The sequence below is a fragment of the Boleophthalmus pectinirostris genome, unplaced genomic scaffold, assembly GCF_026225935.1.
Source record: "Boleophthalmus pectinirostris isolate CB_2022bp ecotype Guang Dong unplaced genomic scaffold, ASM2622593v1 HiC_scaffold_9, whole genome shotgun sequence".
Taxonomy (NCBI): Eukaryota; Metazoa; Chordata; class Actinopteri; order Gobiiformes; family Gobiidae; genus Boleophthalmus; species Boleophthalmus pectinirostris.
The window spans coordinates 31,789,794-31,803,160 of NW_026571541.1; the positions used below are offsets into that span (position 1 = coordinate 31,789,794).

The window sequence follows — 13,367 nt, forward strand, 5'->3', positions numbered from 1 at the left end:
GCCACTGTACGCAGGTTTACATAATAACTCCTCATGTGAGTGCGACGTCACCCAGGACCAGCCGTACCTGGGGAAGTCCCACTCAGGAGTCCAGTTTCAGTCTCATGATCGGCTGTAAATATCGGCACACATGGGCGGGTTCACAGGTAGAGTCTGTTTAAAATACACAAATTTGACCTAAATTAAAAACTCATGAACGTTATTTTGGTATTTTAATTGTACTTTTTGTATTCTTTTAGGGAAATATTAACACATACCATACTAGTTTTTGTCTTAAAAACATCAAAAACAGAACTACTTCATTTAAAACAGTTCTTCCTCACTTACCTTAGACATAGAACATCCAAATTATTCAACACAATGACTTTTTGAGCACTTTTCACAATTTTCTGTGTTGCCAATGTGCAACAATAACAACTAGCATGCTAACAGAGAACCAATGATACTTCCAGGTTTGCAGCAGATAAAAACATGTTCTAATTAGCTGCAGAGTTTTACCTAATTACATGAAAAATTAAGGTATGGCCTTTTTATGTTTTTTTTTTTCATTTTTTGATAGATTGTAAAAAAGTGCACAAGTTTGACCTACAATTGCATATTTTTATTTATTTTTTTATTATATTTATTTTATTTTTATTTTTTTTATTTTAACATTATATTGGTGTTTTTAAGGTACTTTTAAAAATATTCCTCAGGTAAACAAGAGTAACCTTTCCTACATTGTATTTCAATTAAGGCTGTGCAATTAATCTAATTTTTATGTATCATTATTTCGATCTCCAAACTCATCTAATTGAGTTGAAACGATTTAAAGCTAAACAAAGTTTATTTCGGGATATTTTTTACATAAATGAGTATATTTATTTTATTTTTAAATATAAAGATCGTAGAACAGCTGGATATATAGTTTATTTTGGATACATTTATGTTTTTCTATGCCTTATTTCATTTATTGTCGAGTTAATTTTATTAATTTTACGTTTTATACGTCGCAAAACTGTTCTAAGATACATATTTGTAGCATATATTTATTTTCAGTTGGAAAGTTTTGCATAAATTATCAATAACAATGTGTGAGAAAGTGAGAAATGCAGAATAAATGCATCGTGTAACAAAAAAATAATCGTTTGAATAATCGTGATTTCAGTATTGACCAAAATAATCGTGATAATGATTGAGCAATCTTAACTCCGATTGAAAAAAAGAAAACTAAATGAAAAACAGGAACTTTAAATTGAGATCCTCCAATAAAAACATCAAATAAAACATTTTAAATTCGCATTGCACCATTTTCAAGCTGCAAAAGGAGGAACTAGTTATTGCTGATGAATTTATAAGCATTTTTCACAACTTTCAGAGACCAGAGTGGAGTTTTACCATCACAATTAAGCGAACAACAGCAACAGCACATTCCCTGATTATCGGACAATAAATCGCTTTCTAATTAAGAGAAGCAGATTTATTTTGATCTCAGGAGCTGCTTATACAATATATCTGTACTGGGGCGAGACAAAATCAGGTACAGGACTTTGGAAAAGACCCAATCTGACAAAGACATGCTGAATTCTTAACAATATTTTTAGCTGTCTTGTCTTGTTTTGGGTAGCTGACATCACACTACAGGCTTAAAACTAAACTCCACAAACACAAGTCACACGATCTGAGTCCAGAGGGTAAATAATGAGCTGATCCACGCTCAGCTCTCACTGATGACTCACCCAGATCAGGAGTCTGTAATCAGGCTAAAGGCCACAGGCTGCAGGGGAGGGGCTGGCTCTGACTGGCACTTCTGAACGTAACTATCTGTGCAACAATCGGAGCGGGTTTAGAGTTATGTTTGTCCAATCAAAACCTGCTTTCTTACATCGTGGAGCCAGAGAGGATGTAGTGACGTCGATTACTAGTTTCTTTCACTCTTAATTGTATGTTAAAGGCCCCATATTATTAAAAGAATTGATGTTTGTGAGCTTTTAGCCATGTTATAATGTTGTTACCTCATCAAAAACAAACCCAAAGTTGTGTTTCATTCACAAATGTTTGAGTAAGCATGCATTATTGGGCTGTCTACATCTCCAAATATCAAAATACTCTGTCAGGACGAGGTAGTTTTCAAGTTAACATCGACCTTTTACCTTTCGTTCAATAAAGATTGGCAATTCCAGGGCTGAAAGTATCCAAATGATTCTAGTGAAGGTGTATGAAGTTTAAAAACACAGTGGGGCACAGAGCGTTTTCTATTTGAGGGAAAAACTCAGCCTAAATCTGCAGGGTTTGTGTGTTAATCATGTGTGAATGAAACAAAACACAACTCCAGGCCTGTTTTTGTTGAGGAAACAACATAACATAGATAAGAAAAAACATAATATTTAATATATAATTTAAATGTATTATTTCTAATGTGTTAGTATTATGACTGAAACTCAAAATACTGATTGCCGTGCTTATTCTTATTTGTGTAAAAGGATCCTCTGAGATCAACAAACTGTCCTGTATTTTTATGGAAAAGTCTAACTGCCTTGAAGTAGGGGTGAGCGACATGCCAAAAACCATTCATGTTTTCTTTCTCTAATAGTGTTTAATAGGTAACTAAAGCTATTTACCAATTCTGAAAGTTTATTTTTTTACTGTGATTGGTTATAGTTCACAGGTACCTGTCAGTAGGAGTGGGCAAGAAAAATGTTTTTGACCATGGAGCTGCATTAATCAGAAAAGCAGCCAATCATAATATGGCAGTTATACCAAAAAGTCAGCTGGTCAGAGGGATGAGATCACAATCTGATTTTATGGTCCAGCCCAAAACCCTGAAGTTTAGACCTCTACAAATGTACAGCCCTTGTTATTTATTGTAAATATTTAAACAGGAAGTCCCATTGAGATTCAGACTATCTACTTTTTGGACACTCAAAGATGCTTCACAGAGATTTTGAAGGTGGTGAGCGATTATATTAACCACAGCTGCCCTGGAGCCCCTCCGACCACCACTAACACTCACACACACACCTCATTCTTACAATGCAAAAGGAGTGTAACCATATCCAAGTCTCACGATACGATAATCGTCACGGTATGAACCTCACGGTACGATATTTACTGCGAGACCTCGAGAAAGCTCACGATATGGTGGGGAGGCTCACGATTAGGGATGTAACGATATCCACATCTCTCGGTACGATATTTTTACAATACACATCTCACGGTACGATATTTATTGCGATATTTTGTGGAGGCTAAACAGCTAAAACTCTTAATATGCGACTTTTTCCTCTTAAAATGCCTTAACAAGATGTAATTCCAAAGAACTAAGACTTAAAAGTGCTTAGAACTGTTATTTCTTTTTGTAGTCTGCACTGAAATGGAGCAAAGGATCATGGTCTATATAGTTCCCTCTGTTTTTTTTTAGCTATTACTGCACCAAAGAGACTTGTAGGTTGATATATTGTGATCCACGGTCCACGATATTATTGTGAGAACTTTGACGAAACGATATCACAATATTTCGGTTATTGTTTTATATCCCTACTGAGCTTCTGAGACCTGACGAGATCAGGCCTGGACAAGAAGATATGGACACAGGTATTAATGTTGAGATGATAAATTCATCTAAAAGTAACAATGCTACACAAAAACAGACAAAGGTGACAGTTATTTCCCGGTGGGTGTTCAGGAACCAATCAGAGGGCCCGAGGGCACAGGTCACGTGACATTTTTGAGGATTCCTTTTGACTCCCTCTCATCCGTATCTACAGCGTGGGTTGAATTGTGGCTGGATGCTCAAAGACTGAGACAGCTTGAGCTTTGTAACCATGTCTAATACAAGTTAGGAACCCAAGTTTATTCTACTTCATGGCATTTAACCGGGACAACCAGTAATACTGTGATCAGTAATCACCTAAAAGTCAGCAGACTCATATGACTTCAAATGGTTCTGTTTTGTAGAATGTAGGGATGAAACAAAACCAGAAATATCGTGATATCATATCGTCAATAATATGAACGGTTATGGTGCAGCAAGAGCTAAAAAAACAGAGGGAACTACATAGACCATGATCCTTTGCTCTGTTTCAGTCCATTCTACATGATGAAATAACTGTTATAAGTATTTTTAAGTCTTATTTCTTTGGATTAAATGTCCAAGCATTTAAAAAGGAAAATATTACAGACAGATTAATCTTTTTGTTCAGCCTCCACAAAATATCTTAATAAATATCGTACAGTGAGATGCAAATCCTGAAAATATAATATCAAGAAATATGGATATCGTTACATCCTTAACAGAATGTATATAATCTACTGAAAATTATGCAAAACAAGCAATGTCAATCTAAACTATCTGAACATCACACTTCACAAACAACACACTAAAACTGTGACTAAACTGAGATTAAACCTGGAGCTAAACCAGGACTGGACCAGGACCAAACCAAGAGTCCATCACAGTTTAATTTAGGCTTTAATCAGGACCAAACAAGAAGATAAACTTAAAAACTTTTAACATATTGCTGCATGATAAACCGTATTTTCAGTTGGGTTAGTAAAACTAGCTCTTCCTTTAACCGCCAGTGACGTGTGAAGTGTCTTGCCCAGAGACACAACAAAACAGCAATACTTAATTTAGGTTTTGAACACTGAACTCACAGATCTACTGCCACCTTAAATAAATTATAAATATTGTTTGTTGTGTTACTTTTATTCCACAATATCAGCCTAAACTTCTATTTAAATACATCTATTACATTTAAAGAATCAACTTTTAGGAGCTTTCTACCGTGTTATAACATTGTTCCCTCATCAAAAACATGCCTGAAGAGGTCTTAAATGCCATCCATGTGTGTTTAGGTAATCTAGTGATCTCTCCCGGGCCCTACTCAAACCCTCCACACGTTTAGCTGTAAGATTTTGCCCAATGGACCGCCCAAAATCCTAAATCACTCATGATCCCACAAGACAATTCTCCACAAATACCGTATTTTTCGGACTGTAAGTCTGATTTTTTTTCATGGTTTGGGTGGTCCTGCAATTTATAGATTAAGAGGCTCGAGGTTTGTTTATCAGTTTTTTGCGCATGTCTCCTGCAAAAACAGCCGCTGTCCTGCTGCAAGTAGAGAAATATGCAGCAGGAAACGTTAATCGAGCAGCAGAAAGAAAGTTTGGAGTGAGCGCGAAACTTGTGAGGGACTGGTGGAAAGCGGGAATGGAGAACACAGCTTCATGACAACCAGGAGGGTGCACCATGCAACTTTCCTGGAAGTCACTGGATGGATGGACAAAGTCTGAACTTCAGTGACACCGAAACCATCCTGTCGAGATTCAGAAAGGCCAGAATAATTCTAACTGCAACTGATGCTGAGTCTGACGACAGCTACACAGAAGAGGAAGTGGCGCTCCGTCCACATCATGGATCTACAGTTTATCTCCGGAGGTCACGCAGAAGTGACACCGAGGAGGAAGAATTCAATGGATCGTGAGTTTGGTAAACTTATGTTATGTTGTTTATGCTATAGTTATCTGAAGAACTGTTCATATGTGATGTTAACATATTAACGCCTATTCAGCCTGTTGTTCTCTGTTCTATTGTTATAACTATAACTTCCCTTTCAAGATACAATGTCATTTCCTGGTCTCTGATTTTATAAAATACATTTCCACAAAAATTGAGACATATATGTTTTTTTCTCCTTCATTGCACATTTTTTGGCTGGTGCCAGTCCAAAAAGAAAATACGGTATACTTAAAGAATCAGCTTTTAGGAGCTTTTCTTTAGTGTTATAACATTGTTCCCTCATTAAAAACATGTCTGAAGAAGTTTTAAATGTCAACCATGCATGTTTAGGTAATCTAGTGATCTCTCCCAGGCATTATTCGAACCCTCCTTACTGTTAGCAGTACGATTCTGTCCAAGGCTCTGCCCCAAAAGCCTAAATCACCCATGCTCCCACACGACAATTCTCCATAAATATACAAAAACAATATACAAAACAATATACTACAACTTCACAAACCTGCTTTAGTAGCATGACATACGCTGATTGTAATGTGCTAGTGCTCTGAAGGGGGAGTGACTTAATGCAGAGAGCAAAGGGAGACTTATATGTTATTCTTTTATTATCATTATTATTATTATGAATCATTGCTGCAGTCTTAAAAATGAATTTCCTTCAGGATAAATCAAGTATTATCGATCTTTTTTTAAACGCCATGCCACTCTCACCTGCAGGAACGCCGGGGGTCTATTGGGGGTCCTGTCTGACGCCTCGTGGGTGAACTTGACCAGTCGGAGGAAGCTCGGGTACGACGGCGCGCTCACGGCTCCCTCCGGCGTCACGAAGAAGATCTGCACCCCGTGTGGGATGTACAGCAGCAGCTCCCCGTCCTCCCACGTCACGCTCTGAGGGGACGGCGTGGAGCGCTGGCTGTAGAAGTCCTCTCCCACCGCTGACATCTCCCCCGAGTCCGTGCCGTACGAGAGCGACACGTGACCGTCGGCCGCCTGGGGGGAGTAGGCCGGAGGGAGGCCGGCCGGGGCGCTGGGCTGGATGCTGGGGGAGAGGGGGAGAGCGCCACCTGCAGCTGAAAGATGGAATATGATAAATCGAAATGATCAAAATGAATGCTGGCAACTGAATAAAAAAATGTGTTTGTGCAATTATCTGACACCAGGCAAAGGGCTACAATTATTTACATCAGTAGTTCCCAAAGTAGAGGGCTTGGGATGATTTCAAGATATATTTTACAATAATGACAATGTATTTAATCTATATTTAGATTAAAACCTATATTTTTGCATGGAAAAACTTGCTGGCTTACATCTCCACTAGGGATGGGCATGATTATCAATTATCGATTAGCTGACTCATGAAGAATTTCGTCGATCACGTTCATTTTTAATCGACAAACCGACTGTAGGTTGCTGTGCATAGCATAAGGAGACGACACAAACACTAGACTTGTGCCTCACAGTCCCACATTTGGGCTCTGGCTCCTTGGAGACACTGTGCCATTCAGTGAGCGTGTTTACAGCACAACAGTGTCCCGGGTTTGATCGGGTTTTTTGAGTATCCCGGTTTCGTCATGGTGCATGTAAACGCAGTATCCCGGTTACTACAACATAAAGTTAAGTATGCATGCGTCCAAAAGACAAACACTTTTCAGTCTTTTCATCACAACAGAAGCCAAAATAAATAAAGTGACCAGCATAAATAAAGTGAGTGAAATTATGTTAAATAAAGATCTGCACTAAACCTGCACACGTCTCTGAAAACATGAATCATCTCCAACGCGACACACACAGAACACACTCACCATCATCATCATCAACATCCCTCTGTCACAGAAAGAACACTCATATTCCACTGAGTCGTGTCCTTTAGTCCGACAGAAGCTGGTTTTTTTTCAGCGCTTATAGTTTATGCAAATGAGTTGAGCGAAACCTCCCAAAAGTTATATCATACCTTGAGTTTAAACAAGGTCAAATAACACAATAAAATATTCAGATAAGTACTCATTAAACCAGTTTAGTTGTTTGTCATTCGCAATTATAATTTAATTCTGCAGTGGGAACTCCTGATTTTCATTAGAGTTGTAAAAAGTATTGTAAGCCAGATACTACTTTAGCTTTAGGTATTAATATAAAAAAAGATCACATTCATAGGACAGAAATGAACCTTTCCTGAGGCTTTAGAATGATCGTGAGTTGTATCAGGACAAGTCTAAGAGCACATAAACTAGTATACATCCATGAACCCCTATTATCTATATAAAATCTGCTAATCCTGTTAAGTTTAGACGTCTACAAACATGTTCTCAACTGCATGGGAATATTGCATAAACACTATGAAGCAAAAATCACTTACTATTTAAATTTGAAAATGACTACAATTATTACATTTTAGGTAATATAATGACACATGGTGAAAACTTCTATGTGGAGATGTTTGCGTAGTGTTCTGTTGTGCAAATCAAAACATTTTACACCAAAAGAACATTTCCTGTGTGTTTTTTTCTCCACAAATGGCATGTTTTGGAGTACGTGTAAGATTATTCAGTCACGGAAGTAGTGGACAATTATCCCAATAATCGTTTAGCTGTGTCAGAATAATTTTATTATCCCATATTTGCTAAATATTTGTGTGATATTCTATGCCTATGAGTTAACCATTTATGTACTACAATTCTTTGATTTATAATGTACCAATCACTTGTCACTTGTTGAATAACCTCTGTGTGTTTGACAACTGTGTGCAGTGTCCTATCGCTCTAGTGAACCTCGAGATGATTCCTCACATGGAGCCAACTTCCACTGTCACACATGCAAGAGTTATGATGGTGTCTGTCCATACCAAAGGCACCTCCTGATTGTTAATCATGTTTTATGTGTTTGGACTATGCATAGCTGCACCAGTTTCTTATTATGTCTTTGCTGTTTCCCCTTCCCCTTGAGAATTATCGTTCTGTAACTTGGGCCTCCTAATGAAATAAAAAGAGGAGAACGGCCTTGAGTCATCAGAACGTGTGGAGACTGTTGGTTTTGATGCCCACTCTCTGCCCGTTCTCCTCGCGAGTAAAACTGAATTAATCTCTTGTCTTTCTTCTTGTTTTAATGTTTAGATAAACCTAACAAGCTGCAATCAGACAATTAACTTATTTGTCAGAAAATTTGCAATTCAGTATTTTCCCAAAATTCTTCAACCCTACCTCCAACTGCACCTGCTGCTCCCGCCCCATTCACCACAATATTGGGCGGTGGGGGTCTTTCCGGTTTGTCTTTGGTTGAAATGTCGGGCACATTCGGGTACAGTCTACTTTCTGCAGCATTTTCTGGAGGATTTTCTGGAGCATTTGTTTCCGCGCTGGTTTCTAAAATGGCTACTCGTGTCGTTATGTTGTTCAGCGTTTCCTGCATCTTCTTCTGCATCTCCCTCGCAGACTGCCAGGCGATGCCCGAGCACTCGTCGCCGTCGGAGGGCACGCTGATGGCCCGGAGGAGGTGACGGCGCCCCCTCTGGTACAGCTCCAGGGCGCGGGCCTTGTCCCCGGCCTCGTCCGCGCTCAGGCCCTGGTTGATGCACTCGAAGGCGGACTTGTAGCCGTCCTGGATGACCTGGAGGCGGGCGTGGTCAAAAGCATCTTGTTTGGCTTTCTCCATTCCCCCTGAAATAACAGAGAGAAGAATTAAAGCAGGACTATTCAGCAAAATCGACTTTTCAGAGCTTTTAACACACTCACTGACTCTCTGAAGTTGTATTTAGAGTGATTAGAGTGACAAACCAGGAAGACGTTTGGAAACATGCAACGACAATTTCCGGAGGACTCTGTTTGTGGTATTAAGTCTGACAAAATCTAAGAAAAAGTAGAAAATAGCCCAGATTTTTTCATCTACATGCCATTGTAACGTTCCATTATGTTTGGCATATCAACAATTACAACCATACCTCAGTTTTCATAATTTTAATAAGAAATAATTAAATAATAAATAATTTTGAATAATTTACAATGCATTCATCTCTATTTTCCTGGCAAACAAGTACTTTTCTACAAAGAACTTGTAGTCTTTCACTAGTTTTGAGCTGCCTGTGATCAGTGTTGGGGAGTAATGGATTACATGTACCTGAGTTATGTAATCAGAGTACAAATTATGAGTAAAATAAACATAACTAAATTGACATAAATGGATTACATGGATTTTCACATTTTGGGCTAAACCAGGACTAAAACCAGGACTAAAACAGGTCTAAACCAGGTCTAAACCAGGGCTAAAACCAGGACTAAAACCAGGACTAAACCAGGTCCAAACCAGGTCTAAACCAGGTCTAAACCAGGACTAAACCAGGTCTAAACCAGATCTAAACCAGGACTAAAACCAGGACTGAACCAGGTCTAAACAATATGACACTAACAGTAGGTGGACATAATTTAAAGCAGCAGTGATCTCATATAAAAATCATTTCTCTATCAATATTTTTAATCTGGTTAAGGAAAGACTGGACTTTTTGTGTCTTTTAGCAAATAAAACATCTTCAACTTTGCTTCTCTACAGCAAACAAAAGCCTTTTCATGAAGACTTGGGCTCAACAGACAATTTGAAGAAAACAAACAAGAATTTTCAGGATGTGATTGTTACATTCATGTCGTTTTAAAAAGCAAGACAATATCAAGTAATCCAAAGTAATCAGATTACGTTACTTACTTTAAGTAATTTAATGGATTACGTTACAAACTACATTTTGGGGTATGTAATCTGTAATCTGTAGGGGAATACATTTTAAAAGTAACCTTCACAACACTGATTGTAAGTGACAGAAGTTGTCATTGCATGTTTCCAAAAGTCGTCCTGGTTTGTGACGTAAGAGTGAAAAGAGTCTATTTTCACTGTCACCAGTACACGCCCACTGTGACGTCTGTTTTATCTCATTCAGAAAACAGAAATAGATTTCTCCAGTCTCTAAAGGTTTAAAATGAAATCATTGGCAATTTTCTGTACAAGGGGAAAGATTTAATCAAAAACAGAATTTTTTGAGAGAAAAAAACAAACAAAACTATTTTATTTTTAGGCAAAAAGCCCAGCCACTTCATTCTCCGATTTTATTTTCTTAATTTATGATACGCGTAGGCTTTGGCAGAACTGCGCAGTCATTTTGGTACAAACGAAACAAATCCACTACATGACACAGCATTTTAGAGTCACTAGAGTTTAAAACTGAGATGGAGGTCAGAATTCTCAGGTAAAATCTTTGTGTAAACTGTCAGATTGCAGATTTGTTGACCTGGTTTACGGGTCATATCTTTTTAATTACTGGGCCTATCAATATTAAAACAGAAACCAACACAAAAGGTCTCCCTTGTCAGCAAAAAATAAGAAACCGTGATTTTGTTCTTCCCACAGTAGCAGTTTCAAAATCAGTGCTATCTAATGCAAGTTGAAAGGACTTTAAACCGTGAGATTGATATGACACATACAAAAACAAACAATGATAAAGCTCCAACATTTGTGGACATTAAATTCAACACTGTATTGATTTAGTGTAAGTAAATTCGGGAGAGTTAGTAGAAGTAGTCGTTAGGGGTGTGCAAAAATATCGAAATATCTATATATCGTATCGTTTAATGTGATGATACAGTATCGATATCATGAGCTGCTGTATCGATATATCTCCAAGAGGATTTTTTCTGTATATTTTACTAAATTATTTTGTTACAGAGTGAAAGTTTTGTTTCTTGATTAGAGGAAGGAAACTCGTTTATGGAACACATTTGACATTTTCCCTATTTTGTAGATTAAAATGGGCGTGTTTCATATCAACGCTGCACAAGAAGTGGTTTAACAAAGATTTTTAGCCATGATTTAGCCATTATTTTTTAATTGAACCGTATCGAATCGATTTGAAATATATCGTATCAAATGGAAAGTGCACTGTTTCAAGATATGTATTGTATCATGGCCTATGTATCATATCAGCAACTTCTTAATGATACCCAGCCCTGGTAGTAGTAGTAGTAGTAGTAGTAGTCGTAGTAGTAGTAAAAGTAACAAAAATAGTAATACTTAGGTAGTGCTGATATCGTGAAGATGTAATCAATACCATTAATATATAGCCCAGAATAAGTATAAGGAGCCAGAAGTATAAGGACTTAAAGACACACAACGTAACTTTTCTGGTAACAGGATCCCTCACCTGCTTGTCACTATGGAGATGCTATTGCTATTCCTGAAAGATCTTATTTTTACTCGGTCATATATTTCCACAGATCTGGCATGTAATCTTCAGGTCACATGCCTGAGAAAGACAGGCTACATTAATGCCATACTGTGAAACATTCCAGGCAAAGCAGCAACATTTTGGGATGAATTCTTCTACAGAAAAGTTACAAAGCAGTAGTTAGTTGTAGTAGTAGTAGTAGTAGTAGTAGTAGTAGTAGTAGTCAGGGCTCTGTTGTCCTAGGCCCCAGGGTTTTAGGGGCCCAGAACTGGACTATCTTCCTATCTTTTATATTAGAGGGGGGCCCATGTAAAGCTTTTTGGCCAGGCCCCCAAATTTCTGTCAACAGGCCTGGGAGTAGTACTAGTAGTAGTAGTAGTACTAGTAGTAGTATTAGTACTAGTAGTAGGTGTCAATTTAAAAGAAGAAAACATTTTAGCTGAATTTTGCTGTTATAATGTTGTTTCTTCATTACAAAGTAGTTGTAGTAGTAGTAGCAGTAGTTGTTGTAGTGGTAGTAGTAGTTGAAGTAGTAGTAGTAGTAGTAGTAGCTGCAGTAGCAGTAGCCATAGTAGTTGAAGTAGCAGTAGTAGTTGAAGTAGCAGTAGTAGTTGAAGTAGCAGTAGTAGCAGTAGTAGTAGTAGTAGTAGTAGTAGTAGTAGTAGTAGTAGCTGCAGTAGTAGTAGCTGCAGTAGTAGTAGCTGTAGTAATAGTAGAAGTAGTAGAAGTAGTAGTAGTTGTTGTTGAAGTAGTAGTAATTGTTGTTGAAGTAGTAGTAGTAGTAGTAGTTGAAGTAGTAGTAGTAGTAGTTGTTGTTGAAGTAGTAGTAGTACTAGTAGCAGCAGAAGTAATAGTAATAGCAGCAGTAGAAGCTGTTGAAGTAGTAGTAGCAGTACAAGTAGTCGTAGTAGTAATAGTATTAGTAGTCGTAGTAACAACTTCCTAAACAACTTATTTTCCAGCAGACTTTTACCTTTATTCTATTACTGCCTACAGACTTTTACTTTTTCTTGACAACAGGTGATACAAACTTGACCTGTAGTCTGTAATCAAACTGAATGAAGTCTAATCATAAAATACACTAACTCTCACTATTATTAAGACAGGGAAAAGCATCCATTTAGCTACTTTTATCATATTTTAACAACTAATTAACAGAGATTAGCTCGCAGTGCTAACGGTATGTCCAGTGCACTTACCTGCGCACGAGAAGGGTCAGGGATGTTAGCCGAGGTAAGGTAGCAACTGAGCAAAAATAACTTGATCTTTGGTTAAAATGGCTTCCTGTATCGATTAAAAGTGCAGATCTGAGGACGTCCTGTTGTCCCCCGGGTGGAGTGGGACAGTGGGGCAGTAGAGATCGCGGCAGTGACTTGTGTAATCATGTGTTTATGCTGAAATCCACTCACAGCGCATGGAGGAGTGGCACCACGGAGAGCGGAAGTACGTGCGGAGCTGTCAGGGATTTTCAAAGTAAGACGAGTGAAAAGTCTGTAGGAAAATATAATAACAATAAATATAGACGTTTTTTGTTTGTTTAATTTAACTTTTAATGGGTAGGAAAATATAATCCCAAAAAAATAGACATTTTTTGTTTATTCGTTTGTTTGTTTGTAAAATTTTTATTTTAAAGGGTAGGAAAATATAATAAAATATAAATATAGAAGTTTTTCG

At 37.7% G+C, this 13,367-nt stretch overlaps 1 protein-coding gene across 1 annotated transcript in view; it reads right to left on the reverse strand.

Annotated features, from left to right (window-relative positions):
• Positions 1 to 13,112, reverse strand: part of LOC110162891 (spartin-like) — a 36,848-nt gene extending 23,736 nt beyond the window's left edge. Inside the window, exons 1-3 of the mRNA XM_055166828.1 lie at positions 12,893 to 13,112; positions 8,692 to 9,147; positions 6,209 to 6,567 (exon numbers count right to left, since the gene is read on the reverse strand). Coding sequence (XP_055022803.1) covers positions 6,209 to 6,567; positions 8,692 to 9,142 — 810 coding nt within the window. The 5' untranslated portion in view covers positions 9,143 to 9,147; positions 12,893 to 13,112. The remainder of the gene's footprint in view (positions 1 to 6,208; positions 6,568 to 8,691; positions 9,148 to 12,892) is intronic.
• Between the last annotated feature and the right edge of the window lie 255 nt (positions 13,113 to 13,367).